Source organism: Neolamprologus brichardi, chromosome 5, assembly GCF_056152115.1.
Source record: "Neolamprologus brichardi isolate AB-2024 chromosome 5, ASM5615211v1, whole genome shotgun sequence".
In the NCBI taxonomy this organism is placed as follows: domain Eukaryota; kingdom Metazoa; phylum Chordata; class Actinopteri; order Cichliformes; family Cichlidae; genus Neolamprologus; species Neolamprologus brichardi.
The window spans coordinates 14,417,547-14,443,222 of record NC_142108.1 but is presented as its reverse complement, the minus strand read 5'-3'; the positions used below and the strand labels follow the sequence as shown (position 1 = coordinate 14,443,222).

Genomic DNA, 25,676 nt, shown 5'->3' with positions numbered 1-25,676 from the left:
TCTTTAAATGATTCTTCAAATGATATTGTCACAATTTCTTACCTGAAATCTCTTTATTTACAATGTAAACACAAAAATATAGCTTGTATCACATAATAAAAACAATTTTGGTGTATAACAAAGGACAAAGCTGCAAAATAGTCACGTGTTGTTTGGGGTTTTTTGTACATTTTGTTACATGCTACATCTTTAACGTGGCTTTTGGTTGCTTTTCTCATTTCAGATCCTTCATGACTGTGTTTGAGAGGGAAGTCCATGAGATTTAAAATGTTCTTCATGTCGGCACAGCACTGGGCTTAAGAAACATCCTGCTGTGCCAGTATCCTGGGTTGTCGAAAGATCTGTCACCGACAGCAGGCTCCGTGACCCTGACTCCGGCCCGCACATACTGGTGTTGCTCTCTGCGCCCAGCTGCCCCATTTTCCTCCCTCTGTAAGTTTTGATACACCACACCATCTCCGCCAGGTGGTGGGGCAGAAAAGCAGTCCATATCTTCGTATTCATCCACCTCTGTCCCCTCTACATTCAGCTCTTTCTTGTCTTGCAGAGCCTGTCGTAGCTTTGGCTGCCTGTTTGTGTAATGATAGTTACCGTCCTCCACGTATTCATCCTCCTCCTCTTCCACCTTGCTGCTCATCCTCACAGGAGCTGGAGGAGGAGGAGGGTCACGTACTGGCGGACCTTCCAGCTTTTCGCCGCCTCTGATGTCCATGTATTCATACTCAACTTCACTGGAACCCTGCTGCTCGGAGTCAGAGTTGTCCTTGCTCCTGGTGTAGCTTCCCCTGACCTCCACCGACACAGCGGTGTCACATGAGGACGCTGTCACGTGTGATGACATTGAAGAGGTTCGCTTCTTGTTCGGCTTCAGCCACTGGCTGCCTTGCCTGAGTGATACAGGCGTTAAACACACCTGCTTGTTCATGTACTCGTATTCTTCATCATCTGGGTCATCCAGGAGCTCTGATGAACGAGACTTTCCCATCCTCCCAGGAGCAGCTCGCGATGAGAAAAGCAACGTATCTGAAAGAAACAGATAACAGTAAACAACAAAGACTAGCTAAACTGGGTCTATAAAGACAAAGTATTTTAAACAGCTGGCTTAGTACAGCTAATCTTCTAGGGCTGCTGCTCATTTCCAAGCGGTAACTGTTAGTGTGTTGTAAATTAACAGTTATGGTATCACCTCTCTCCGGGCTCCCTCCAGGAAGCACATATCCATTTTGATCTTCTTCTTCCATCTCTGGTGAGGGAGTCTCAGGTGGCCCGCCGGACATGCTGTCTCTCTGCGACACGTAAGCGCTGTCCTCACGATGACGTCTTCTTTTCAGGCTCCCTGCTAAGGGGAAGTCCTCACCCATCTCCATCTCCATTCCAGTGCCACAGCCTTCCGAGCTCTCGGACACAGTACGGGCAGAATTTAGCCGAGAGCGTGACTGCCACATCGCCTACCCAACAAAACACAATCAGAACTCTATTGGCAAATTGGTAACAGCAGAAATCTTCGATGGACTCGTTCTGGTCATGTGTATAAACACTACGAATTGGTTTAACACCACAAAAGTCTCTTTTATCTACCTGTGTATGGTTGTCAACACCTGAGGTCATGGGCAGGTATCCAGTTCCGCTGGATGGATTAAGAATCACCTGTTATAAGAAAAGACAGACAGTAAATGGATGATATCACACACACATACACACACACACATGCACATTCATTAAACACTTGAAAAAAAAAATCGTGCATTGGGGAAATTTTGAGGTTCAGTATCCTGCCCAGGAATATGATTTATAAAGTTGACACTAAGTTTAGAGGAAAGTGGTATGCCCTACTTTGTGAGTGTCCATCCTAGAGTAACGATTGAGACTTTTTGCCATGTAGTAGTTGGCTGGAGACAAGTCATCTTCTTTCTCATCTGCCAACGGGTCCTCAAGGTTGACATCTACATCATCCAAGTCATCCAGGTCTGCACTTCGTTGGATGGGTTCATCTGGGGATGAGTCCTGTTGGCTACAGTCCTCCTGGCCAAACAAGGCAAATCATATATATATATAAGCAAACTACACATAGCTTTAACTGAAGCTCCACTTTACTGTACTGTGATGAAACTGTCTTACTTTGATCACCAAGTAGCGAGGTGGGTCTCTGGCCATTCTGGTAAATTCACTTGCCAGCTCCTTGAATGTTGGACGGACATTCTCATCAATCATCCAACCTGGAGAGTCATAAAAGGGCATCGGAACCAATTACAAAATGAAGAATTGACAGCCTACTTAATACTCGGCGGCTTTCAGTCATTTTCATATTTATTTTAATGTCAGGTTAAAATGTGCAAATTAGTTTTAACATTTTATTCATATGTCACGCCTAATGGACGTGGCAGATAAAAAATCAGAGGTTTATGAACCAAATCATCTTCTGAGCTCCATGAATTTATACTAAACTTAATGGCACACAGACATTTCAGTCCAACATATTTTTTTTGCAATCCCTCAGTCCACGCCACTGGTATTTGCACTACTGGTTGCACATGAAAATGAGAAATACTAGTGAGGTACTCACACTTAACCATGACCATATAGACATCTATGGTGCAAATTTGAGGCTGGGGCAAACGCTCGCCCTTTTCCAGCAGATCGGGAACCTCCTGTGGTCGCATTGTTGAATACGGCTCTGCTCCATAAGACATCATTTCCCATATTGTCACACCTAAAGCAGGGTGAGGAATTTAGTGTGGCCTGCATTTACACTTCTCCTATACTGACTCCAACATTTGCGTACTTTAATACGTGAGTATGAAACAATCTGGTGCTGGTAAAGCGCTTTAAAACTCACCATAACTCCAAACATCGCTCTGATGAGTGTATCTGCGAAACAAGATGCTCTCCAGGGCCATCCACCTGATTGGTGTCTAAGATTGTGAACAGAAAAGTTATCTCTTGGTTACTTGAGTAAAAACAGCAGAACAAACAGTCAAGTCATTGAAAGAAAACAGCATAATGTTTTAAGGTGTGCAAGGTATTTAACACTGTTTAAAGAAGTGTGACCAGATGTCACGTTTTCTGCTAAAAAACAAAAACAAAAAACAAAACAGACCTTGGGCTCGTTGCAATAGTACTTCTTGTCATCGGAGTAGAGCAGGTCTGCAATGCCATAGTCTGAAACCTGGGCAGTGAAATTATCATTCAGGAGTACATTTCTGGCAGCCAGATTCCTGTGAACCATCCTGTTCTCTTCCAGGTAATTCATACCCTGACAGGAGAGAGCAACAATGGTGGTGAAGTACTAGGAGGAATAAACCAAAGTGTACACATATATATATATATAAAAAAAAGTTTGACATCAAACAAAAAATATTAAGCATTTTTCTTCCATACCTTTGCAATTTGAACACACCAGTTGAGCAGCCTCTGTGGGCTGAGCTTGCCCTTATTTTTCTTTACATGTGCTAGCAGCGAGCCTTGCCTGTTGAGCGGGGTAACAAGCTGCAGGCTGTCACCGGGACAGATACCCAGGGTCCTGACAACGTTAATGTGGTTCAGACTTGCCATTGTCCTCATGTGCTGTAGCAAACGAATAAGTAGATCATTAGGGATTTCATTTAGTGTCAACAATCACAGAGCTATATGGTATTAAAGGAGGTGCTCCACAACAAAAAATCTGTATAATCCATACTTTCAGTGTCAAATGCTCATCGCCTAGAAGCCTGGCATGTGGTTCTGCATAGGCAGTGAGTGATTGGTTCTGAAAATATGTCTCTTTAGCACATTTCTTCTTTTTGTTATGTTTCTTACATCGGTCACTTCAGAGAATTTCCGACGACCACTGCGGTCATCAATCGTCTTAATGGCCACAGGAAGCTTCACTGTGTCGCCTTCAGGAATCCAAATGCCCTGTGAGGTGCAGAGAGACAGATTCATGATTTGTTAAATAGAAAGTCAAATGCACAAGAGGAGCATTTTATAGGAGTCTGTCTCTTCAAGTACCTTATGGACTGATCCAAACACTCCATTACCCAGCAGCCTGATCTTACGCAGCTCTGTATGTTTAAGGGTCCGAGCTTCATATTTTGTCCCTTTATCTTCCAGGGGCTCAAAACTCTGCAGGCACACAGGGGCATGCATTATGACAAACCTAAAACAAGCAAAGCGGCACAGTAACACTCGAATACAGATACTGACTTCGCTATTCATCATGTATCTTCTCATGGCTCGCTTGTGACGAATAGCGACACTTCGGCGGTAGAGAATACTTAGCACGAAAATGGAGAAGGAAGCAAAGATGAGGGCAATCACTCCCAGTACGATAGCCGTGGTCATTTGCCTAAAGGCAAAGGGGCACAGTGTCAGCTCTTAATACTTGAATGTCAAAATTACATACAGCATATATCAGAATGAGAGGAGAACTTACCCTGAAATGTACCTAGATGATATTGTACAGTCCCCGATTCCTGGACCGGTGCACCTAAAAACAATAAACACAGGGGATCAGTTTAAAGAAGCAAATTGTGTGTTTCTAACTACATCATTCCACTTGTACTTACCTCTGAGTGCAGTTGTTGTGGCAAGGTTTACAGTTGCCCTCCTTGTCTGGATATTTAAAGATGGTTCCCTCCTGCCCCATAACACCCTCAGGACACATGGAGACACAGTGTGGGCCATCCTTCAGGCTGGCACAAGCTAGACATTTATTTGCTCCCTGCAGACAAAAAAAAAAGGTGAATAAAAGCAGAAAGGTTTTTGCAAGAGTTGAAGGTGAGTGGCATTATGGTGGACAGCCATTTTTTGTACGGCCGCTAGGTGGCAGCAGAAGCCTTATGCCAGTTCTTTTCTTTTCTTTTTTTTTCCTTCTAGAAGTTTTAAGTCAAACATACCGGGCCTGTGCACGTCTCCTTCCCCTCCTGGACCTTACACTCAGGGTGACAGGGCAGACACTCCCCTGACTTAGTAGCAAACTCCCTCTGCTTCCTGCAATCGAGGCATAAACTCAGTTTCTATTCAAGTTCAAAGACTTACAGCAGACATCAGTCACATCTTAGGACCAATGCTCAGGATTTTCCTTAACAATGTATAGACCTATACACAGTAATCCTTCTTAGTCTTCACTTATAATACACTAGAAGTGGGCGGCAATGCCTTTGAATCAGTTATTCGATTTGTCTCCCCTGCTGATTTGTGCACAGAGAGCACGGTTATCTGTATTTGCACATAATCCAGCAATGTGGCACTTCAAACAGGGTGCGAGTATTTGTGCTTTAAAATGTAAATTCTGTTTAAAACTATCAGAAAATATCGATTCTCTAAATCACTGCTTGTTTCTTTAATACCACTCCTTCTTGTCATTCACTCTCTAACAACTTGCATACATGTTACACCTTTAAAGCTTTATATTAATAATCACTTTATACGTCATTTTGTGAATACTGACCCAGTTAAGAACATGCAGTCTGGTACACAGGTTCCTCCCCTGCTGTATTTCTTACAGCTGACACACTGGTCTGGGCCTGGACCCCAGCAGCCGTCAGAGGAGCACAGCGGGTGACACACATGCTTTTCTTTAACTAAGGACGCAACCAAAACAGAAATGATGTTATGAGCACAGCCATTGTTCACAATCATGTCTTGCAAGTTTTAAATGATCCGCCCCCACTCACCACATTCATCCTTCTTTTGGTTGTCGGTGACGTCTAAGAGCTTTGAACGTTTCTGTGGACGGGAGCCTAAAAGCCGTGTCCAGTTGACAGTATCATGATAGCAGAGATTCTTGTTTCCTTTAATGTACACGGCACCATCATTTATGTTTTGCAGCGAGCGCAACCCCAGCGAGGTCAAAGAATTGATCTTAACCACCATGAGTGCATAGCTCCTGTAGAACAGCAGGAAGTAAATAAAGGTCAGAAAGTGGATGAAAATGTTCCAATTTTGTTTAAAATGCCACAAAATCAAAGTGAATATTGAAAGCCATACTTCTTTTAGGTTTAGCAGTTTTCAAGAACATGATTTCAGACATTATTTTTTAAGGTTTACAAAAATAATTAAGCATGCACTTTAGCTGTATTTGCACAAAATCCAGCAGTGTGGCACTTTGTGTTTCTTGTTGTTCTTACTGATCACATTTAATGATGTAATATAATCTTTCACAGTGTGTTTTCTTTGAGAAGTTTGTCACCATCTATTCATTTTGATAACTTTTAGACACAATATGAATTCAGGGATTCGGTGTCTGAATGTCATGTTTTTCAAATTGCATAACCCATGTACTTAAAAAGACAAACAGCCAACAAACATATTCATGTTTATTCAGTATTTTCATGCATCATGTAGTATGTAGTATGGAAATACTACAACAAAACTGATACTGCGGTATCAATTTTGTAGAATCTACTTTGGTAAATTCTTTAGTTATATGTGAACTCATTAAAGCTGAGAAGGCGGTTTGTTTCTAATGCTTTAGTGCTTTTGGTTTCAGACGGGATTTAAACCCAGGTAAAAGTACTCAGATGTACCCCATCTTGCTTTCCTCTCATTTACTGAAGCTTGAGACCAGCCTGAAAAGAGCTTTTTCTTTGTCAAATTGATGTCAAAAACATGCTGCCTCTCCCAGCTTTAAAAAGTTGTGCCCACGGCCAGCTTAACCAAACAATCCCAGTGCTGAATTACCCCTGAAAAAATCATCCTGAAAAATACCAACACCACTGATTTGAACAGAACATTTGTAGGCTCTAAGAGAGATGTGAGCATGTGAAATCTTTACTGTACCTTTTACTAATCACTCCTCTAAACAGGATAACAAGATAGGATAAAAATTAGAAATAACAAAGAAAATAAAAAACAATATTACTTTTATATTCCAGCAAATACTCTGTCTGCATAACAATGCAGAAAAGACAAAAACAAAAAAACAGTTTCTCACTTGTAAAGTTTTCTTCCCTGAATTGTTTGGAGGTTGGAGAAGACTGACAGGTCAGACATGCTTGCAGGCCACGACTGGATGTTCAGGAAGTCTGAAAACAGAGAGATTGTTTTTCAGAAGCCTCAACCAGACTGCAAATGGCATTAAATAACATAAAAAGATAAAAGCAGTCTAAGTGACAGTCTAAAAAAAAAAGCACAACCCCAAAACATACACACACCTGTAATCTCCTCCACCGTGTTGAAGATTTTCAGTTTTTCTGGATCAAGGGGTGGTACGTTGTTGTAGGCATCACTGAGCAAAAATGAAATAAATAAGTAAAAGGAAAAGCATGTTGCAAAAAACGTCAAAAAAGTGCAGATTGATCTAGAGAATATTTTTTTTAAATCTTTGCTGCGTTTTATGAAAGAAAGTTTTTTTACCCTTCTATTCCCGTCACCAGGAAGTTAAGACTTCCCTGGATCTTAGTGCAGTTTATGAAACTTTCTATGTTGCGAGCATCGACCGTTTCGCTGTTTGAATCAGTCCAGCTTGTGCCATGGCAAACTGGGAAAAAATCCAAAGATGAGAAGGAAACAGTTAATAACAGTAAAGCTGTAAGGTATCTGTAGAGAGAGCTTGAGTTCGATCTCCATGAAATACCTTTAGGGCAGAGGCCTTTGCAGGGCTCACATGTTTTCACACCATTTTTCTCCACTTCCATTTTATTAGATGGGCAGTTGCTCACACATGAACTGCCATCCACCACAAAGATTTCTATTAAAAAAACAGAAAACACATGAGAATAAATGCATAAATGATCGTCAGTGACTGCGTTAAGCCTTCAGTAAACACTGTGAAGAAAGCTGAACAGCGCAGTCATAACAATGATTAAAAATATATAAAAACAGCACTCTTACAGGAAGAAACTATGTATAAATTCTGAGTTTATGTGAATATTGTCATGTGTGGGACTCACTGGGGCATTGGGTCACACAAATAGAGCCGTACTGGTACTTGGCATTGGGGTTGGGCTCCATTCTATATGTAAGCTTGTTGTAGATCACAGTTTGTGGGCACTGAGGCACGCAGGAGCCCGAGTTGTTGAAGTTCCTGCAGGCCTGCAAAATGCAATTTATAACAGAGGAACATTTTATTTTTACATCTGCGTTTTCTGTACTGCAACATGTGAAAATATCTTATCGTTAAAGCCTGTGGAAGACTTTGACTCACAAAGCAGTCTGTATCCTTGGGCCCAGTGCAACCTCCAGCACACTCAACGTGGCAGCACTCGCTCGGGTTTCTACCAAAGCAGCGGCCACTACACTGAGGGGCGCACACGGTCTTTGTCACTGTAAGAGAGTCGACGCTTGTAAAAACCTGGCGTGAAACTAAAACTGTACCGTAGATGCATATTAAACTTTTAACTTTGAAGTTACTTATATTATTAACAATGTGCAATACAAGATGTAAATGAACAACTCTGGCAGCCATGACTCATGTGTGAGACATCTCAAAGGCATCACAAGGTAACCAGTGCGTGGAAAATCAAGACATTAAAGATAAAGGTGCTTAATATCACTCACAGATCTGGCATGTGTCATTTCCTGGACCCCAGCATGGCACATGTCCACAGGCTTTGTGACAAGGCTCTGAGATAAAAAAAATAAATAAAAAAAAGTCTTTAAGTCTTAAATTAAAGGAAAAGTTCAGATTTTGTTATTGTTTTTGATCCAAAGTTCAGCAGAAGCAAAAAATGAAACCTCACAAGTTACCAGATGCAACTTGCAGCGCTGAAAAATGAAGCCTGCAGTTCCTCTAATGGCCAGTTGAGGGTGAATCCAAGTGCGAGTTAACCCCAATAAGACGTTCAAATTAAAATGTTTCGCCAGCGTAAACATGTTTACAGACTTAAACAAAAAATGGTTTCTGTCTTTAGAACTAATTTGACCTTCTGTGCTTTTTTTTTTTTTAATGACTCACGTGTTTAAATTGTTTTAAGGCTTTGAAGTTTGAGACCAGGGGCTGCTAGACCACCACGTGTCTGCTAGGTGTCACCTCAGATGGTCCACTTTACCATGTTTGTCGGGTTTGCACCTTTTAAGGAGTTTTTTGGGTGGTTTCTGTGTGGTCAATTGCATCAATTTGTGGAGTGAAATTCTACTATTTTATTTGTATGGGTGATGCAATGCATCAGTCTATGGATGCACATTAACATTAAGCTTGCTAGTATTGGCTTAAGATTCCAACCTGTGGTCTCAAACAGATTCACTTCTGGCTCCTAAAAACAAGACGCAGACTGTCTAATGCTTTCAAAAACCAGTGGATGAAGTCGTGGTGACTACATCCATCTATTATAAGCACTCCAAAGAGTGGATCTTTTTAAGTTACCTATGTTTTTTGCTCCAATTTTCCTCGACAGTGATTTCTCCTCCTTTCACTGAGATTTGGCCGAGAGGCAGTAACACAGAAAGGAAAATAAGCACTGAAAAGACTGGAAAAACAACTACCTCTTTCAGTTTAAAGTTCCATGTTTACCTTTGCTGAATTTCTTTTGAACTGTTTTATACTGAAATGGAAATCTGAACCGATCCTTAAACATACCTGGTGCTCATATTTATGTGTGTAGTTACAAGCCTGTGCACTCACTTTCAGGCCCATTGTCCTTTATCAGAATTTGGGCTGTTCCATCCTTCACTATGTCCAGCCAGTTCACCTGCGGGGCGTAGCTCAGATACTTATTCTGGATGATCTTCACTCCTCCCCTGAGGATCTCTGTAGAAGGTACACATAGGTGTAAATGGGGCAGTACAATTAGGAAAGCAAGCCCGAACAGGTCTGTGACTCATCCTAACAAACTCTACCATTCTCTGTTTACTACACAGCAAACGTATCATGTGCTGGAGCTCATGTTACACTGGCAGTTGAGCGGTTGAGCACATGTTACATTCCAGGGACTTCACATCACTCCTACACACACAAGCACACACACGGGCACAAACACACACACTGCTGCGTTTCAACAACCGGTATTCTAAAGGTGTGGCTGAACTGTGTAGGTGTGGGAGGTCCAACAGTAAGAGTGCCACATCCAACTTGACCTCTTATCTGCTCCAATCCAGCCTCCCACATGTTAAACACACTCTATACATCAAATGAGTGACTCTCTGTGTACCTGTGAGGTGAGTCAGGCCCAGTTCTTGAAGGCCATGCTCCCCATCCCTCTGATAGTTGACCATGACAGCCAAGGCATACTGGTCCTCATACAGTGTGCTGCCTCTGATGATGCGCAGGTGGTGCAGTGGGAGGCGGCTGAACTCATTGATAGCAAAAAGGATATACCCTGTCACCTCCTTGATAGACTGCGAGGCAAAAGAAAAGAACAAGGAAGAGAAAAATGCAGTTTGTCAATTCTTCTGCCCAATCAAATTGTTATCAGGGTCACAAATCAGCAGGGGCGTGTTTGCTTACTGAGTTAGTCACTGTGACTCCAGTGGCATGACTAGCACAAAAGGAGTGGGGGCATAAATGAGCTCATTCTGGATTTGAGACAAAATCCATTACAGAGAGCGATCAAACACAACAAGTGTTGACTTTCTGTGTTCTCCTGGGCGAATGAAAATGGTTGATTCACATACTTACTCATCTTGTCAGTGACACATTTGCAGTGAAAGCGGTAGTCAAACTCTCTCTTGGTTTGTTGTTCGTAATGTTTGCAACCTCACCTCCAGAAAGCTGAAGTCTCTGGTGTGGTCCATCATGGTGATCTCGAGGTTGCCCATCACAATGTCACAGTTATTGTACCTCGTCTTCATCAAGTTGTACATGATTTCTGAATTTCCAGTCGTGCTCAGAAAGTTCTTGGTCCCGTCACAAACGGTCACTGCGAAAAGCAAAGCTTCTTAGATTTAAAAAAAAAGTTTTTTCAGAAAAACATGTGTCCTTATTTCAAATAACCAGAAGAGTTGGGAATGACAGTAAACGCTGTAACGATTCATTAATCATCTGATTTTTAAAAGGCTATCCACGTCAGTATACAGCGAGCCATTTTCCACAACCTCCAGCACACTGCGTTACCTAGTTTATCATGTTCAGTTTCAACAGTTTAATTGATGAACTAAAAATAAAAACACTTTCCATTCACGTTAGCACAGCAGAGAGATGTTCTGTCAATTAAAGAAACATATTTAGAAATGTGGCTGTTTGTGTGGCTGTGGAGATCACTCTGGGGTGGCTTTGGGCTGTCTCCTCACTGTGTTGGTGTGTTTGACTCTAGCCTATAGGTTTACATAACTAACTGATGTGTGTATGTGTCAGTGAGTTTCAGGTGAAACACTGGTTACAGTCTTAAAATAAGCCCAAAAAACTGACCAGCGCTGCGTGCCACTACCTTCAGATAGACCAAACTGGCTCCTATCAGAAAAGAAAGTGGAAGTCTTTAGTTTGACAAACAGACGCCACACAGCCACTTGGTGGAAACTGTTTTTATATCTATATCTATGCATCTGTTCACATTTTTTCTGACTTGATTTTAAAGATGAACTTGCAAGTTTTGGATCTGTTTTTAAACTATAAACAAACCCACAGAGGCCATCCATCCATGTTTAATTTATAAAACATGTCAAATGTATGCTTACTTTTAACAGGATAAACTAGAATTCGTTAACACAAAGCAGTGGTTGCTGGATCTTCTAATAAGACTCATGAGAAATTATTTATGATTGAAATTATACTCTTTGTATTTTTCAACATTTCGGGTTAATTTCATGCCTTACAAATATATAAATATAAACAAATGTGTCTGTGTTTAAAAAAAAAAACCCAAAAAACCCCAATAAGCATTCTAAGTGATCCCAAACTCAGGAGCAGTACTCTACATTTCATGCACCATGTGAATATATTATTGCCCTGAGTACATTATTTACTCAGTTGGAATAAAGTGGGTAAAACTGCTAAACATCACTGGTGATTGAGCAATTATATCACAACACAAATAATCCCACAGAGGTTCTAATGAATCATTAATGAGTCAACAGCATAATTTCTTACAAAGTGTGCTTTATGCCACTTACTACACACCACTGTGTTTGGTGTGCTCAATATGAATAAATGTACTGTAACAGTTTGAAACAAGCTAAGGATTGTGCAGAGCATGCCCTTCTGTCTAATAAAAATACAAAGCCTTGTTTATGGTCTGTGGGACTTTAGCCATTCAGCATCACTCGAAGGCTGCTTTGCTATTCAAATGTTAGACGGGAGAGAAGCTGCTGAGAGAAAATGGAAGAACGGGAACGCGGACGGTGAACAGAGCGTGGCTACTGATGTGAAACTCATAGAAAAGCAATACTTTGCACAGACATATGCTTATGTACGATATGTCGTCTTTATGCACATCCAACTTACAGTTAGATCATACAATTATCTTTTAAACAATAGAGTGCTTCCAGTAACTTGGTTTGCTTTCCTACAACCTGATCCAACACCTTTGGGATGACCTGTAAGCCCAGCTTTAATAACAAACAGCACTCCCTATTACCTTCACTACATCTTGTGTGGTTGAAAGATGAGAAATTGCGCTACAACAATGATGTAAAATCTCATTAAAAATTTTTTTAAAAGCAATGCCCACATGCTCATGGTCGCAATGTATCAATCACATGCATTTCCTGCCAGTTAAGCCATTTTAGATCAAGAGAGAGGATTCTTGCCTCTTGGATTAAGTGATACTTAATAAAGTTAGACACCTGTTATTTTTAGGATGAAAAAAAAGCAGCCTTTGTGATCCCGGGGCAAGCGTGAAAGTCTTTGTAGGATACATTTACTTACAGTTTATGCCAAATTAACTATCAGCAGTTCGTGCTTGCAGCGTACTGGATATATGGACGACTATCCCAGGATTACTTTGTACTGAAACAAACTTACAGTAAAAGCAGAACAACAGGATCAACAAGGGCATAAAAAGACTAATGATTATTAACCTCACAGCAAAGGAACGCTGGGCAGGTCAAAGTGTGTGTGTGCGTGTGTACTTGTGTGATACAATGTTGCAAGGAGCATGTCATAAAGTCCTGATAAGGACTGCTTTACTGTGTTTTTGAGAACACCATCTTCAAAAAAACCCTAGCTCTGTACTAAAAATCAGAAAAAAACAGACGTCTACGCTGCATGATGTTTAGCCATCATGTGTGCGTTTGCTTTTAACAGTTATTTTTAGATATCCTGCTCAGAAGCTCCTGTCACCAGTGCAATATAACAGAAACGACGAGTATTTGTTTATCCTGCTTTCCAGAAAATGATGTCTTACTCATAACACCTGCAAACTGTCAAGGACAGTTCACCGCCGTTCTAGGATGACAGAAGAAGCAGCATCTTGTGCTCAGCTTAAACACATAATGGTGAAGTGACATGAAACTCTGCAGATATTAGACATAAAGATGTGATTGCTCACCGTGCAGTCACTCTTAGCTTGTGCAAACAGTTGTAAAATGTTCTCTTGGGCTCATGAGGAGCTTTGTTAAGTCTTGGAGAATAGCCCTGATTATGTGATCAGGGTATACTCGGCGTGGACTGACAAAACACTTTAACAGGAAGCCTATGTTTCAAATTGGGGGTGAGAGTGAAGTTCACAAAAATAAAATCTGTGAAGGTTTACGTCACCGTTTTCTGCTGTCATCCCAGTAATGTGGAGGTTAACTGGCCTTGACAATTTAGCAGTCACACATCAGATTTGAAAGTGTGGGAAAGTTGGAAGTTTTCACACATTAGTCTAAGATTAAAGTTGTAGTTCTGTGGTTATCATGTGAAGATAATGCCAAACAAAAGTCTATAAGTCTGTATTTTGCAACAAGTGACTACTTTTATTTCCTCTTGAGTCCTTTCCTTTTCATATTTTGCTTTTTTTTTTTACACATTGGATTTTCAACTTTTAACTTATTTGGGAACTTTTGCTAATTCAAATCCAAATAATTGAAAGCTCACGCACAGCTCACAGGTCAAATTCTTTGTCTGCCCTACCCTGTGAGGTGCACAGTGCTATCAGTGATTGACAATGTCTGAATTGCCTGTTGGGAAATACTTGCCAACACCTCTACACATATAGTCCACAACCTTCTACCCAGTAACTTACATAGAGCATGCATAAGCACAGCCCTCTAGAAAAGGGAAAAACCGGTGTGTACGCATGCAGGACTGTATGTGACAAAGTGTGTCTGTCATACAGGAGGTGCACAAAGTTGCAGCTGTGGGAGCTGAAAATCTCAACAAGCTGAGTGGGTTTTTCCTCTGTCAAAGGAGGACTTTCAGTGTTGGCAGATGGATGATGGAGAGAGAAAAAAAGAATGGGGTGGAGGGTTTAGAGTCAATGCACACACATTGACACACACGAACACAATGGCTCCATTTTGAAAGAGTGCAAAACAAGTGTCGTACTGTATCAAGATGTGCACCCAAACCTCTCTCTGTCCAAAGCCGACACTTTGCTTTTTGTTTGTCACCCCAACTCTTTACAAACACTGCGGTATGTCAGCCTTCCTACTTAAATCCATCACTAACGAGCATGCACGAATTGTGAACTCACTTCAGTGTGTTGTCATTGTCCTGACAGGTAACCTAACACACGATGAAAACGCAGCACGGATCGGGTTTAGCTGTTATTTTCATTTGTCTGTTACCAAGGATTCAGTATTTGAAAAGAAAAGAGACAGCGAAAGAAAAGAATAGAGGGAGGAGGAGATAAACAAGCCCAATAAAAGCAGCTGAGACGATGAGGTAAACAGAAACTTGGCACAGGACGTACAGAGATTGCTGCATAACTCACAAGTGAGTGTGCACACGCGTGCGCACGCGAACGCAAACACAGGCACCTGAGCAACTCGCGAGGTATTGACTAGGCAGAGATTGTTTGTAAATGAATTGGAAGACTCTTTACGTGCTCCACAAAGCATTGCTGAACACACCAAGACAGAGGGTTGCTTAACATCACTTTCTGGCAACAGGAGCAACAGCATATTTGCTTTTCGACACATCAGCTATTTGGTCAGGTCACACCTGCGTGAGTGCAATTTTTAAAAGGTTCTTGTTTTTCTTTTTAAAAGACTTTTTTTGTCCTAATATAAAGGAAAACCCCTCTCTAATACACCTGAGAGACTGTTTTGCAAAGGTTGTGATATTCAGAGTAGAAAATTCCTTGCTTTTGTTCTTGGCACAACAACTGCATCCAAAAATGCAAACACTACAACTTGGCTGCAGCAGTACAGTTCACTTAGAGTGTGCTTTATGTAACGCTGTCTTTTAAGCTTTGTGCTCAAAGGAGTGTGTGAACAGCATTTCATTTGCTTTACTGTAGAAAGTGACTTTGATGTTTCATATAAAAAAGACACAAAGAAAGCAGCCAACAAACCACAAGCCAGTGTTATGATTAGTTTCTCTATTATTTAATATATTAATGATGGCATGCGTTTAATAACCTGGTCAAAAGGAATGAAGCTGTGCATTAGTGGTCCTCTTCAAGAGGTTTAGAGTCATTTCCCGCACTTTCATGAGTTGTTTTTTTTGGGAAGTGGTGATGACTACACAGTAAGTCACTGAACAGCATCTGCCAAGCATTGTTTTTTTTTCAGACACTGAGAAGAGACACACCTGGAAATTCACCTGTAAAAGTTGGCAAAAGCAATAACACAGAGTCAAAGTTCACAGCGTTCCTTCAGGACTCAAATCAAAACTCAAACATATCAGAATGCTTAGTGGTGACAGAGTGCATTTGTAACAGATCTAAAGAGACCACTGCAGACCATTCAGATCATCTGATTAGGATCTCCTGACTGTACCATGCTCTTACTTTACAATCAGAGGTGATCACGTATTGAGGTTGTAGCACCCAAACTCTGGAACAGCCTTCTTCAGCACTGAATCAGTGGTTTGCTTTAAACAACTCCCGAAAACGAATTTTTATAAGCCATCTTTCCCTTAATGTTTCCCCCAATATTCTGGGGCCATAGTTTTCATTGGGGCTGTCAAACATAAGGTCCGGGGGCCAGAATCGACCTAGCAAAGGCTGAAATCTGGCCCACTGGACAGCTTTATAAAATGTAAGACAGTGCACAGATTTTGATCTTTTAATTGTGTTTTCACAAGTTTTATGGCTTTTCCTATTAATTAAGACTGCCTACCTCCATGCCCTTCTATACTACACCAAAGTTCCTGTTTTTCAACTATTAGTGAGTCCACTAGATTTACAAAACTTACTATATTTTATAAATGCAAGTCAGTCTGTGCATTTAACTTTTTTCTTTACACATTTATCATGTCGTTTCACTGATCGGGCCCAGTTCAGAGCAAAGTGTGCTGTATGTGACCCGTGACGTAAACTGAGTCTGACATCGCTGGTTTAGGTCTTTTTGTGTGGGTGGAAGTTTATATGTTGGAATGAATGTCCCTGTGGTTGAATATGTTGAAACGTGTACATCTTTAATGTGCAGCTTCTATAATTTCAAACTCTGAAGCACTTTGAAACTTTGTGTTTAGAAAAGTGACACACAAATAAAGTTCTTATTATTATCACTCAAGCACGGCGAACAACTAAAAGTTTCATGTATGTGAGCACTTTAAGTCTATGCTACCTTTACTTCCCATACACCTATATGACATTTAATGCTTATGTGTTACTCTGAGAGCTGATCAATCGATTAATTATGTGGTTATAAAAGTGTAATTATTCTTGAAGAGAACATCTGTTGAAATTTTATAATACAAATGATCAAACTATTAAACAGATGAGGGGAATAAAAACCCTTACAGATGATGAATGAATATGAACCCACACATTAAGATATGATCAGTTTCAGTGTGATGTCCCTTATACATTAGGCTAAACTATGCCAAGAGCAAGCAGTAAACCAGCACTCGTGTTTTTTTTTTTTCTACTTCACACCACAAACTGTTGCCATCCATGTAAAGTTTGGGCACTTTTATTTTGCGATATTTTACTTAATAGCCACTGCAACTGCGGAACTATTAAAGAAATGCACATTTGGCTGTCAGTAAGGCAGAGAGGCTGGGCCACTCTGTCACAAACATGATGAAGCATATCGAGCCGTGGGAGAGGTGCAGGTGACTCACAGCAAACAAGTATGCAGAACAGGTTCTGCATATGAGGTCTGTGAGGACAGGTGATTACCTCTAACTAAGGTGGAAGTGAGAGGGGGTATTCATCGTTCCTCTCCCAGGCTAATGATAAAAATAAACGTGTGTGAATATGTGTGTGCGGGTGTTTATGCCCACCTCCTTGAGTCTGAGCGCAGCAGAGCTGGAGTACACACGGCAGCAGGACGTAGAGCACCTGCTGCACCTTCTTCACAAAGACCTTCATTCTTATTCAAATCTCCAGGCTGGCGTCGAATCAAATAAACATCACCATCGTATTTATAGAGAAGAAATGTGTCCTTGAATCTTCCCAAATCCCCTCGTTGCTTCCGAGTCTGACCATTTAGACCACTACTCGGCTGTCGTTTTCTTAATCCTCTGCTTCACCTTGTTCTAGTCCTCACGAACAGAAGGAGTACATCCAGTTAGAAAAACAAAACCAAACAAAATCTGTTTGTGTTTTCTCTACATTTGTCACAACCTTACTAGTCGACCGCTCGGGTTTGTGTGGAGAAGAGTCACTACATCGCGGTGATTGGAGCGCACCGCGGAACCAATCAGTAGCGGGAGCGGCTGTTTTCCTCTAGCACTGATTTTTGTGGGCGGGAGCTAAACGCGCAACACACAATAGCATAAAAGAAAGCCAGTAGAAACATCGAAAATAACTTGAAAAATGCGTTCACACCTTTGCTCCTATGTCCAGTTGGAAACCGTGTTAAAAACGCGTGTTGCCTTCAGAAAACAGTTTCCCTCTCTGTATGTGAGGCCGATTGATCCACAGTTCTGTTGTCTACAGTTCAGTAATAATAATAATAATATTGGTGTGAATTAAATGACAATAAAATAGCAACAAAAGTGTGCCACAATAGTAACACAAAGAGTAAGATATTATATCAGTAAAAACAACACCTTCCAGCTCTTATGTGGGAGGATGACATTGCAAAGCTGTGACATGCATTTCTGCCACGTGAGTGCATTAAAAACTGCTTTTTGCACGGCTGCACTGGTTCTGGGCCATTTTCTTCCTGCTGTTTGTCAACATGTGATGAATATTTCATGAAGACAACGTTTTTTTGTTGATAGTGTGTGCGTGTATCTGCTGTTATCATAATTTGTGAAATGATTAAATGTAGCTAGACTTTGAGTGAGTAAATTCCCCAACATTATTCAGGCAAACAAGTCTGTGTTGTTGTTTTTATCATTCGTTAAATCATCATGTAAAATTCAGCCCTTATTTATCCGTCTTGTGTACATAGCTTTATTATTAAAGTCAGCGCATGCAAGTCACTCCCTCCCATTATTGTCCTTTGCTACAGAAAACAACAACAAAAACTTATAATGATCTCTTCAGTTTTTTTCTCTGCTTCTTTGCACGTTCCACATATGATCTGATGGCATGTTTCTTACGTCTGTTTTCTTGATAACAGGACTTCGACCTCAAAGTCTGAAAATGTATGATTGCTTTTTTTTATTGCTGTATCATATCATTGCTCCTGCATGATTTTACAGTTGTACTTGGGACTCCTTGCAAAGTTTGTTAATTGCTTGTATAACAAAGGCAGTTCTTGAATAGTTTCAGTACAGTAGAGTAAGTCAAACTGCACGTTTAAACCAAACTAATGTGAGGTTTTGTAACAAAAAACATATCTGTTGTTATCTTGTTTATCTTCACACAAACACCGTGTACCAGTTACAGTGGATGAGCGAGCTGAACAGCTCTGTGGAAACTGGCTCTGCCTGAACCTCCAGTTCATGTCACGCACACACGGCCATAAAAAAATAACTTCAGTGGAAAACAAAGACTGACACACTGATTGCATAAATCTGATTGATGTAAGTTTGTTTTTTTTCCTTCATATGTATAATCTCTCTCTCTCTCTCTCTCTCTCTCTCCCCCCCCCCCCCCCCTGCCTAAAGGTAAGAAGGAAACTCAAAAACAAATAGTTAATGTTTTACCAATGACAGGAATCATTATCAAAAGCATTTCCTTCCCTTTTCTCCTCACAGAAGCTGCCTGCTTAGGAACAGAAGTTCAGAGAAACATTAAAAGACTTTAACATCTTTAATGGAACCCGATGCTCAAATTAACACTCTACTCTCAGGCTGTTTTACCAAAGAAAAACCTCACAGAAAACTACTGAAGTGTAACTGAAGTATGTTGGTGCTTCAGGGTAAAGCTGAGAGTAGTGAAAGTAAATGGACTCGTTTTGCACCTGATGCAAACCATGAAAAAGTGCATTAAACTTTTGTACACACCACTAAAATGTTCAGCTCCTAAATATGCACTTTTTCCATATGTTGATATTTGTCTTTATCTTCCTTTTGCTAAACTGTCAAATTCAATGAAACCTAGTCTGTTAAACATTTAAATCTCTTTACTCCCTCATGTGTCATGTGAAAAAGAAAGGCTTCCCTGGACTCTTCTGTAGGAAATAAGAGCGATCAGACACTCTTGATTATTGGCCAGTGTGATCACATCTTTTAAAAGCAGGAGGTTTGGCAGAAAATTCAACCCAAGGTCAGACTGTGCAATGTTCAGACAAGTCAAGTTGAGTTAGTTTATTTATAAGCCCATTTAAAACCAACATGGGTTGACCAAAGTGCTGTAAACCTATACGGAATAAACTAGAGCAGGAAAATACAGAAAAATAGAAGAACAAGAGATACAACAAAAAGAAAAGTGTCAAAACGCAGTCACATTTAAATGGTCTCCTCCTGTGCTTTACTCTGCTTCCTTGATCAGCCGACCTTAAAGATCTATTCAGGAATATGCATAGTTAAAAGTTCAGAAAGGTACGAGGGTGCAAGGAACCCAAGAGCCACGTCTCAAACTCTACAAGACTCAGCTAGCATGTTGGATATTAAAATTCATAAAACTACAGTCAGACACGGGCTGAGAGATTGTTTGGAAAGGTTGCTAGGATAAAGAACATGGCAGCAGGGCTCAGGTTAGCATCAAGTTGCATCTAAATAAACCACAAGACTTCTCAAACAACATCCCTTTGGAGTGCAGATGTTTGGGAATAATACACAGTGCTCTGTTTGGCAAAAACCACAGGATCAGCACAAGCGCCTCATACCAAGAGTCAAGCACAGTAGTGGAGGGGTGATGATTTGGGCTTGTTTTGCAGCCACAGGACCTGGACACTTTGCAGTCATTGAGTCCACCATGAACTCCCATGTGTACCAAAGTATTTTAGAGTCCAGTGAGGCTGTCTAACATGTAAATCACACAACAGGGCAATGATTGCAAGGATAGCAATAAATCTACAACAGAATGCCTGAAAATAAGGGAGCGATGCATAAATGAATGCCTGCAAACTTCAATGGACTGAAAATTTAAATAAAAAAAAAAGAAGAAGAGTGGGCCGAAATTCCTCTACGACAAAACGAGACCCTGATTACAGAAAACAGTTACTTCAACTTATGGCTGCTGAAGGTGGCCCTACAAACGGTGGACTCATGAGGTGCACTTTGTTTATTAAACTTCCTTTTTCACATGACAGTATATTTCCCCTTTCATTGCAGATTTAGGAATTATTCCATATGTTTTGTGATGTATGAGTTATGCACATATATCTATTTCTGAGGAGTCCAGCTGCAGCACACTTGACAAACGTTTATCTAAGTAGGTCTTGCTGGCTCAAGCATGTGTTTAAAGAGTAGCAATAGTCTGATTTGGAGGAAATGAACGCACTTATGACCATCTCTATTTCTTTTGGATAAGATTGAACCGATCTTGCTGAGTTGCCAGAGTTGAACAATTAAAATCATGTCAGCTACTGCATGTTGTTCAGCAGGGGTGTCTCAGAGGACAAATAAACCTTTAATTTTTAATGAATTTGATTAATGCTTTGGGACCTCTTTGACCAAACAGATATCATTGTGGAACAATGTCCTCTCCTGGTTGGAGCCTGTCACAGCAAGACATTTGTCACGTGGACATAGAGGCAGGTGTAAGAGTGAAGTGTAGTGAGGTGGAGGAGTTGAAATACCTGTGGTCAACAATCCAAGATAAATGACAGTGCACAAGACAGGTGAGTGCAGAACGAGAAGAGAGTGCAGGCAGGGTGGAGTAGGCTGGAGACGACTGTCAGGGGTGATTTGTGACAGAAGAATAGCAGCAAGAGAGGAAGTAGTTTACAAGGTGGTAGTGAGACCTGCTGCCATGTATGGTTTACAGACGGTGATACTGAGAAAAGGACTGAAAGATGAGTTGAAGATGATAAGATTTTTACTAGGAGTGACCATAATGGACAGGATTGGAACATCAGAGGGACAGGTCAGGTTGAGCAGCTTGGAAACAAAGTCAGAGACGGGGATTGTGGATGTACTGGACAAAGCATGTTGACTATGAAGCTGCCAGGGAAGAAAATCAGAATCAGAATACTTTATTGATCCCTACGATAAATTATTTTGGTTACGGTGCTCCAGTATAAACAGTAACAAAGACAGACAATACACTAAGTAAGAAATAGACACAATATATACAATATATACAATATATACATGCATATATATATACATATAAGTCACTTATTGATAAATAGCTGAATAAGAAAAAGAGCGCGTGCAAAAAGGGTGTAGCTATTGCAGTATACAGTGTGTTAAGTGGATGATTTGTACAGGGAGATGGCCACAGGCAGACGTGATTCCCTGTGTCATACAGTGGTGGTTTTTGGTAATCTCAGTCTCTCACTGAACGTGCTCCCGTGGCTGATCAGCATGTCATGGAATGGGTGGGAGATATTATCTAACATTGTCTTTATTTTGGACAACATCCACCTCTCCGACACCACCTTAAGGGAGTCCAGCTCCATTCCCACAATATTACTGGCCTTACGGATAAGTTTATTGAGTCTGTTGGCATCTGAGACCCTCAGCCTGCTCCCCCATCATGCAACACACAACAGACTCGTAGAAAATCTTTAGCATTATCCGGCAGATGTTCAAAAGATAGAGGCAACTCTGGCCCTTCCTGTAAAGTGCTGTGGTGTTTTTTGCCCAGTCCAGTTTATTGTCAGTGTATACTCAAAGAGGTATTTATAGTCCTCCACAATGTCAACATTGACCCCCTGGATTGAAACAGGGGTCAAGTGTTTCCTGGTCTTCCTGAAGTCCACGATCAATTCCTTGGTCTTTGCCACGTTGAGCTGCAGATGATTCTGCTCACACCACGTGACAAAGGAGTCGACCACAGCCCAGTACTCTGTCTCATCATCCCTGCTGATGCATCCAACCACTGTAGAGTCATCAGAAAACTTCTGAAGATGGCAGGTCTCTGTGCTGTGGCTGAAGTCTGTGGTGTAGAGGGTGAAGAGGAAGGGGGAGAGGATGACAGCAAAACAAAAACAGCAAAGATTCATGGATGTGGAGAAGAGCTGGTGCAACAAAGGAAAATGCCAGGGTGAAATGGAGGCAGATGAGCTGCTGTGAAATCAGCCAAAAGAAGAAGAAGCTGTACGTATGTGGCATTGAAGCCTATCAGTTCCTGCTCCCAGCTGATTCAGAAAATGGGTTTATTCATAATACAGCAGGATTTTGGTTTCTTACATCACATACAGATGTCTCCATGCATTCAGCATTGAAACATGGTCTTCAACATTTTTTTAAATCTACTTGTGTAACTATAACGGTACAGAATGAATCATCAGAATCTTTTTTTTCTCTGCACTGATTGTTTCACAGACACAGTCTACATCAAAGTTTCTTTAAACCCCAAAGAGAACTGAAGAAATCTACCACCAAATATGAATCAAGTATACGGGCAAAAATCAAAAGAACACATTATACGACGAAATCTTTGCCTTACCATAGTGAGCTGTGGTGCGAAACCTGCCGTTAGAGGGCAATAAGGAATAAATCATTCTTTACTGGTAAGTATGAAACCAAACTCGGTGAGTGAAAATCAATCGGAATATAAGGCCACAAAAACCAAAGGATCTAACTCATAGTTACAACAGATGCTGGATATGTGCTGACAAGTTGGTAGGGTGGATGCACAGCGTGTTGCACTGTGACTGGTATATGAGTGGCAGCAGTACCCATGTGTGGCATAAAGGAATCGTTTCATAGACAGAAATCTGCGGATTCTGCTGGTATCAGTGGCGACGCCGCAATCCTGTCTGCTGTTCGGAAAGTAGGTGGTTTGTGAATTTTTGCAAACTACAACATCAACATACAGTTTAAAGTTTAGTTCAGTTTAAAGAAGCAAATTGTGTGTGTCTAACTACATCATTCCACTTGTACTTACCTCTGGGTACAATTGTTGTGGCAAGGTTTACAGTTGCCCCGCTTGTCTGGATATTTAAAGATGGTTCCCTCCTGCCCCATAACACCCTCAGGACACATGGAGACACAGTGTGGGCCATCCTTCAGGCTGGCACAAGCTAGACATTTATTTGCTCCCTGCAGACAAAAAAAAGGGTGAATAAAATCAGAAAGGTTTTTGCAAGAGTTGAAGGTGAGTGGCATTATGGTGGACAGCCATTTTTTGTAAGGCCACTAGGTGGCAGCAGAAGCCTTATGCCAGTTCTTTTCTTTTCTGTTTTTTTCCTTCTAGAAGTTTTAAGTCAAACATACCGGGCCTGTGCACGTCTCCTTCTCCTCCTGGACCTTGCACTCAGGGTGACAGGGCAGACACTCCCTTGACTTAGTAGCAAACTCCCTCTGCTAGTTTCTATTCAAGTTCAAAGACTTACAGCAGACATTAGTCACATCTCAGGGCCAATGCTCAGGATTTTCCTTAACAATGTATAGACCTATACACAGTAATCCCTCTTGATCTCCACTTATAACCAATGTTCCCTCTAATTTTTCATGTGTCTGAGCGAACACGCAAACTCCCTGAGCGATCCTTTGGACCACTGTGAGCAACAGCAGACGTGTGCACTGTGGTCATGCCAGCATCGAATCCATCCAAGTTACATGGTTTATTAAAATAATCAAATTACAGCATTTACATTTATGTTAGACTACTTTTAATTAACTGCTTTAGCCCACTTACAATGAAAATTTAAAAAAAAAATCTTGTTCATGACCTGTGTAGTACGGAGCTCCGCAAGGGACATGGGAGAAAAAAAAAATTAAGATGAACTTTTGCGAGATCTCGCAAAACAAACTCGCAAAAGTTTATCTTAATTTTTTTTTCTCCCGACAAGGGACATCCTTGCGGGGCTCCGTAGTGTAGTATGTTAACACTATTGGAAGTAAAAATAACTTGAACTCCAAATTTGAAAACACAACTTTCTTTTTTCTTTTTTTTTATAAAGCTCTGACTTGTATTATGAGTATGAGTCTGTGGTCTGGGAGAGAGTCCTGTAACTCTCTGTCTGCAAAATACAGTATATTGCTATGATGATTTCTGATATGAGGTTCAGTTCTACGGTGGTGATCGCAGGGTGTGCACAGGTCAAGTGCCACTATGACCCTCCAGAAAATAACGAGGACAGGGGATGATCGTTCAGCTCTTTAATGGCAGATTTAGCGTGGGTGTGGGTATGTGTGTGTGGTTCTACACGTCACGCACGTCATCTCCCTGGTCACTGTGGTCATGGACGTGTCACTGAAGTGCATAAATTGCACACCATGGTGAGCATGTTGTCCCAAAGGGTAGCACCTGCCATTCATACACCTTGGGATGGGTGTCTCTTTGCAGATCGCGCCAGATGAAACGTAGTAGTGGCCGGTCCTCGGGCAGTAGCTTCACCTGGTGGAACATCACCTTGATGTCACTGCTAACTGCGATGGAGCATTCTCTGAAGCGTAGCAGCACACCAAGAAGAGAGGCCCCCTGGTTCGGGCCTGGTAAAAGCAGCTCGTTGAGGTTCTGATTACTATAGGTGAATGAGCAATTAAACACCACACGGTTCTTTCCATTGTGTGTCACCATGTGGTGAGGGATGAACCATGATTCTTTGGAGGCCCTTTAGGTCATCAGCTGTGAAGGCTCTCTCAATGGTGAATGTTCTGGATGGTTGGCTGGCAGGGGAGACTTTGACTGTCACTGATGCGCCATGCAAGGTTCTCAATCCTTGTCTCACCGTACGTAAAGTAAGACTCTCTGCCGTGCCCTGTAACAGCAGTCTTTGAGTGGCCTCAGGGAGAAGGATCGTCCTCTCAGATCCATCATCCAATATGGCGAATGTCTCCAGGGTGTGCTCACCGTTCTGCAGCAGCACTTTGGTTATCTTCAGAAGCACTTGGCTACAGCCAGCACGCCGGTCTAGATGAAGTACCTCAGTAGATGGTTTACTCCCCAGCTCAGCGACGTGTTCCATTGGTGGATTGGGTGCAGCAGGTCTGAGATTCACTTCATGCAGGGCCTCTAGGTGTTTTCCCCTACATGTCTTACACTGCATTTTAAGTTGACACTGAGCGGCCTGGTGGTGCCGCCCACAACGCCAGCAGCGATTGTTGGACTTAATCCAAGTTAATTTCTGCTCCTTAGTCAGCATCTTGAAGTTGACACATTGATCTAGGAAGTGCAGAGTGTTATTACAATACGGACAATAAGCTGTGGGCTTGTCTTGGACCTCAGAAGTGGAAGGGGTTGTGGCTGAGGACCTTTGGGGGGCAGTGTTGTGTGTTGTACCATGCAGGATGGTGGTAGTCCTTTTGGTGGCTCTTTTATCTCTTTTCATGC

General features: G+C 41.4%; 1 protein-coding gene across 3 annotated transcripts; it reads right to left on the bottom strand.

Moving 5' to 3' along the window:
- Nucleotides 1-34: 34 nt before the first annotated feature.
- Nucleotides 35-17,554, bottom strand: erbb3a (erb-b2 receptor tyrosine kinase 3a). 3 transcript variants are annotated; one of them, XM_087840734.1, is made up of 29 exons: nucleotides 17,171-17,554; nucleotides 10,618-10,775; nucleotides 10,068-10,254; nucleotides 9,542-9,667; nucleotides 8,479-8,544; nucleotides 8,126-8,244; nucleotides 7,872-8,013; nucleotides 7,556-7,669; nucleotides 7,336-7,459; nucleotides 7,134-7,207; nucleotides 6,914-7,004; nucleotides 6,760-6,777; nucleotides 5,655-5,866; nucleotides 5,429-5,561; nucleotides 4,875-4,968; nucleotides 4,545-4,699; nucleotides 4,412-4,465; nucleotides 4,183-4,324; nucleotides 3,988-4,101; nucleotides 3,796-3,894; nucleotides 3,379-3,564; nucleotides 3,098-3,253; nucleotides 2,837-2,912; nucleotides 2,564-2,710; nucleotides 2,119-2,216; nucleotides 1,834-2,022; nucleotides 1,579-1,647; nucleotides 1,187-1,448; nucleotides 35-1,023 (listed from the first exon to the last, which is right to left on the bottom strand). In XM_087840734.1, the coding sequence occupies exons 1-29, from the start codon at nucleotides 17,256-17,258 to the stop codon at nucleotides 275-277; spliced, it is 4,242 nt and encodes a 1,413-aa protein (XP_087696860.1). In that variant the 5' UTR covers nucleotides 17,259-17,554; the 3' UTR covers nucleotides 35-274. The 3 variants fall into 3 exon arrangements, with proteins under 3 accessions (XP_087696860.1, XP_087696862.1, XP_087696861.1); XM_087840736.1 differs by lacking the exon at nucleotides 17,171-17,554 and adding an exon at nucleotides 15,358-15,622; XM_087840735.1 differs by lacking the exon at nucleotides 6,760-6,777.
- Between the last annotated feature and the right edge of the window lie 8,122 nt (nucleotides 17,555-25,676).

Bases quoted from the DNA above. Each gene is read 5' to 3' on its own strand.
- erbb3a (XM_087840734.1), bottom strand. From the start codon at position 17,258: ATGAAGGTCTTTGTGAAGAAGGTGCAGCAGGTGCTCTACGTCCTGCTG. The intron at 7,460-7,555 runs GTATTTCATGGA...ATTTTTTCCCAG, and splicing joins CAAAGGCCTCTGCCCTAAAG to TTTGCCATGGCACAAGCTGG. The intron at 3,895-3,987 runs GTACTTGAAGAG...TGCACCTCACAG, and splicing joins TGTTTGGATCAGTCCATAAG to GGCATTTGGATTCCTGAAGG.